At 39.7% G+C, this 5,035-nt stretch overlaps 1 protein-coding gene and 1 pseudogene across 2 annotated transcripts in view; both read left to right on the top strand.

Moving 5' to 3' along the window:
• Positions 1-5,035, top strand: part of DYNC1LI2 (dynein cytoplasmic 1 light intermediate chain 2) — a 25,882-nt gene that overhangs the window by 11,203 nt on the left and 9,644 nt on the right. For both annotated transcript variants that reach the window (XM_015587769.2, XM_006909731.3), the window contains exons 5-7: positions 2,113-2,282; positions 3,413-3,506; positions 4,477-4,612. In XM_015587769.2, coding sequence (XP_015443255.1) covers positions 2,113-2,282; positions 3,413-3,506; positions 4,477-4,612 — 400 coding nt within the window. The remainder of the gene's footprint in view (positions 1-2,112; positions 2,283-3,412; positions 3,507-4,476; positions 4,613-5,035) is intronic.
• Positions 793-911, top strand: LOC112478272 (annotated as a pseudogene).

Raw genomic sequence — 5,035 nt, 5'->3', positions numbered from 1 at the left:
CCATACCCGCTCGTATCTGATGTTAAAGGGGAGTCAGGTGGGCCGATGGCCCCTGCTGTGAAATACTTGCCATCCACCCATTTAGAGAGAAATTGTTAATTCTATGGTATGTGGTATCCTAAGGGAAATGCATATTTTATTACATGAATTACAGCCCTCATCATGTTTTTATTCTCCCTTTTCACCAACCTGTCATGAACATTGCTCTGCCTTCCAACTTATTTTCTAAAATGCTGAGTTATTAAAAACATGTGTGTTTCCTACTGTTGTGGACAGCCATAATTAAGTCATTCTTTTAGTGAGTGAATAGTCTAACTCAGGGCTGCCCAGCCATTTTCACATCATGCCACAAGTAGAATGCAGTAGAGTTTGTGCAGCACACTGGGTAATGGAAGTTCATGGAGCAGACCACCGGAGCAGACCACCAGAGCCGCGTCATCCCTGCCTCACTTCCCATAGTTACTTAGCTCACCCGTAATCTGTTTCGAGCTCTGCCATGCTCACTGTCTTAAAAGCACTGGTGGGTGCTTCACATGTTCTTGGGAAGTTACAGATATTATTTAGACAGTTAAGCCATTGTATTTTTCATTGATTTGAAGATTTGTTAAAATGCTTTTAAATAGAAAATGTGAGAACCTTTGATTCCTTCAGGATTCTTCAACAACCATGCTAAATTGATCACAAAATCTTTCTGGTTTTGTCCAACCAAAATGCAAAACAGAGCTCTCGAGTAGATTGTTTATGTTGGCAGTGAAGCTATGTGAATGAGCTTAATTAAAGAGAAGTTGCAGAGACTACGGCCATGCCACCCTGAACATACCCAGTCCCGTCTGATCTTGGAAGCTAAGCAGGATCGGGCCTGGTTAGTACTTGGATGGGAGACCACCTAGGAAGACCAGGTGCTTTAGGCATTAAAAAAATAATAATAATTAAAATGATTAATTATTGTTAGAATAGATGAAAAAAAGGGAAGTTGCAAAGATGAAATGTTATCGTATATGTACTTTAGGGCTTAATCAATAGTTTTCAGTTTGCCCAGTATTGTATGAAAGACAATGTGCTCCCAGATAATTCTAGAAGTTATATAATCATAACCTAGAATTTTTGTAAATTAAAACTCATTGTTTTAAAATGTTTAAAACCTATTCTGGGGTGGGGGGAGAAGGAGTATGTGTACCTTTCTCTAGCTTCTCTTTAATCCAGTTTTTTGCATTGTCTTAATGAGCATGTGAATGAGATTATAAAAGGCCCTTTGGTCCTTTAGTCCTATTGGGCATAGAAGAGCAGAGCTGCCTGTTTGCTCCTCTGGCTTAGAATAACTTTAACCATCATGTCCTTATTCTTTGGCCTGACATACGAGCTTTGAAGCAGCCATGCATGTCTGTGGGCTTTGTGTTACTTGGCTTAACCAAGGCCTGAAGGCCCTCCTACGGGGTTACCTTGGCTAGAATAGTGATTGTATGTGCTAAGAAGTGGATGTTTTACCTCTGACCCCTGCTAGTGTTAGGCAGGAACAGATCTGTGAATACTACACATGCAACTCAGAATCTCCTAATGGTGAGACAGAGTCCACAAGAGTGAGATGATGAGGAGATTCGGATGGTGCTGGGCAAGCCCAGCCTCTCTGCTTAGTGCAGACATACCTCAGCTGTATGGAAATAGCATGTTCTTGTGGAATTCAGATGGTTTTACTCTTTCTAATGAGGACTCTGAGGAGCTTTAGAAGTTATAAACTATTTTTAGTGGTCACCTCTGTTAAAGTAACACAGTTCAACTATTCTGGCATTTTGAAAATGTAAGATATATAAGAAAAGTGGCTTTTTTCATAGTAGGAACTGTCAAAGCCTTAGAAGTTTTTAAAAACCTGTTTGAGAGTTCAATACAATTGAAGATATCCAGGGGAATGTCCTTGCTGCTCTAAGGTTATAATGCTCAGACCGAATATGTCAGAATTGGCATTTTGCATCATTATCCCCAAATCCCTAATATTGCAGTAGGATGCAATTAGGGTTTGTCACAACTCTTTATGTTTTTGTGCTGCTTTTTCAGTTTTCTAAAGCTGATACGTATTTTTATATGTGTGTATGTAATTTTTTCTTTATTCACCTGTAGTTGTGAAAGATTTTCAAGACTATGTTGAACCTGAAGAAGGTTGTCAAGGTTCCCCACAGAGAAGAGGGCCTCTGACCTCGGGTCCTGATGAAGAAAATGTTGCCCTGCCTCTTGGTGACAATGTGCTGACTCATAACCTGGGAATCCCCGTGTTGGTGGTATGCACAAAGGTGTGTGCCAGGGAGCTGTAAACTTGGCTGGGTTTAGGCAGTGAGCAGTCACTAAAAAAAACTTAGGGTACACTGCATATGCCAGGATAGAAAATATTGTCATTTAAACAAACATTGCTGCTGGAAACATGACATTCAGTTTGCTTACAGCCTGGGTTAATCTCTCCATGAAGCACTCAACTTTATTTAGTGATTCAAACTCAGAACTAAAAACAGTTTTTATAAGGCCATGTAAGCCGTTTTATCTAGTCTAAACTAATGATGAAAAACTAATATGAAAGAGCAGAATTCTTTTGGGCTTTGGTCTCTAAAGTCTGTTGGACTCAAGATGATTTTCAGAAAGGAACATAACCCTGGTGGGAGAAAAGAAAGGAACTTAAGGTTTGAGTTTCTTCTACCCTGTAGAATTATGAGGTGGGAATAGAAATTTAAGTTCATTCATAGAGAAACAAAGTTGTATCTCTTACAGAATGAAAAAGAAGTAGCTTTAAAACATTTTGGGAAAGAAGCAGCCACATCAAGTCTGGGAGAATAGTGGTCTTCAAAAAAAATTTTTTAAATTTTGAAAAACATGCAGTAACTGAATATGGTGACAATTTGGTGTTTTGGCCATGTAATGTAATTATTGGCAAAAGAATTCAGTGGACCAAACTTGCTCATGGTTAATCTATAGCTGAAACTTAAAATATGAGCGATAACTAATTTGAGAGAAGGTCTTAAAAAATAAAACATTTGGGTTTCAAAAGTACTTTATTCCAAGTCAGAGCCACCATGTTGCCCAACTACGAGGTGTGCCGTTCGCATCACATTCTGTGAGAATGGAGTCCTATGGAGTGTGCAGCGCATAGCCATGTCCAGTGGGCCTGTTTCCTGATGTGACCTTGTTTGATTCTTAGAACAGCTGTGAGGTGACCAGGGCTATTACATCACAACTTTATACCTATGGAAACTGAGGCCAGGATGAAAGAGAAAAATGTCCAGTTGCTTTCCACTCTTTTCTAATTAATGCTTGGACCTTTGCCTATGGTTTTCTTCTTGGAACTGTGATACCTTATTTTTGAAGAAGATGCTGTTCCCATCTGCAACAGTCAGAGATGCAAAAAGGTAACTTCTTTCTATCTTCCCTGCAGTGTGATGCGGTGAGTGTCCTGGAGAAGGAGCATGATTACAAGGAGGAGCACTTTGACTTCATCCAGTCACACCTACGGAGGTTCTGCCTCCAGTGTATCCTTGGAGTGCTATGTCAGGGCCCAGGGGCACAGGCTTCCTTCCAGATGGAGCATCTTCAGAGATAAAGTAATTCCTGAATCCAGAATACCAGAATAGTCTTCTGCCAGGGAGAAACTGTATACATCTTTTTACTAGTTTTATATTTTACTATGTTGGAATTTGAGACTTATTAATTGTGCCTGTCTTTGATCTCTTTTTATTTTTAATGCTGTACGTTTGATAGGCTTTCATACTTAACAAGAAAGCTGATATATGAAAATTTTATTACCACATTACTTTTATCATATCTTGGGAATCTTTTTAAACTTTGCTTTTTTTGCAGAAGAGATTAATTACCGAACCCGATATTGTTCTAGATGCTACAGTTGTTTCCCATATGTTTATATTTTGCTGTCCATGAGAAAGGTGCTATGTCAGCAGTCTTATGAGTCCTGTTTCTGTAAAAATCCAAGGCAGTAGTGCCATAGTCCTACATCTTAGGGCTGGGGTGAGGGATGGTCTTCTATTGCTTCTTTTGGACCCTTTAACTTGTCCAGATCAGTGGAGGTTACCAATACATGTAGCTACCCATCTCTTTATAAAAGGTGAGCTTAATGATAAACTTGATCACATGTGAGCATTTGCCTGGGAAAGAATCTGTGTCCTTTGGTTATGCCGAGGGTGTTTTCCTGGACTAGCCTCAGAGCCATTAACTTGACTCTTTGGAAAGCAATCTGATGGATCAGAAGACACATTTACATGTTAAAAAATGAAATGCATGGCCCGCTAGCATCAATATGCTTCATGCTTTTGACCTGATTCATCTGATAGTATTACCTTTTTAGTTTAAAATTTTAACACTTTCTGTTGATCACGTAGTGATCAAACACTGATCAACCTGTGAGTAGTACTATGAGAATTGTGTTTGTATGTGTTTGCTTTTGTCTCCTACAGTGCATTGGTTTTCCTTAAGCAGATTGATTAGATGGAGCTGCCTTGATTTACACATCAGTGAAGGAAGAGAAAAACCTCGACTTGTTGTATAAGTACATTGTCCATAAAACATACGGTTTCCACTTTACCACACCTGCCTTAGTTGTGGAAAAGGATGCAGTTTTTATGTGAGTTCTTTATAGGTGATGCTTTCAAACTCTTTATAGTACATTTGCTCTTTACATTTTATCCTCCCAAGTAAGCTGCCTCTGTCTCTGTCTTACATGGCCAGCTTTCTGCTGCCTTGGGACAAAGTGCTTGGGCCGGACCTCTTAGGTGATAGGTGCACGCAAATTGCCCTCTCCTCTTCTTTCGAGATTACTTGCCATTCTGCCTGCAGTCCGAAGATGGTGGGTGGTATGAGATTGGGGTGCTACCTTTCTTCATTGAGAGCAACTTGCCAAAACTTAAGCCATCCATTTTTGCCATTATTGTCAACTCTGGTAATATACTTGCTGGAGGATGGAGTTGAAGTAGAGGGAATTGGTGCTCTGGGGATCCTGAATATTTTCTGTTGAAGTATCTGGTTCCTTTACCCATCAGCAGGCATT

Source organism: Pteropus alecto, unplaced genomic scaffold (genome assembly GCF_000325575.1).
Source record: "Pteropus alecto unplaced genomic scaffold, ASM32557v1 scaffold42, whole genome shotgun sequence".
NCBI lineage: Eukaryota > Metazoa > Chordata > Mammalia > Chiroptera > Pteropodidae > Pteropus > Pteropus alecto.
The sequence above is the reverse complement of the archived record's forward strand: the minus strand, read 5'-3'. Positions and strand labels throughout refer to the sequence as shown.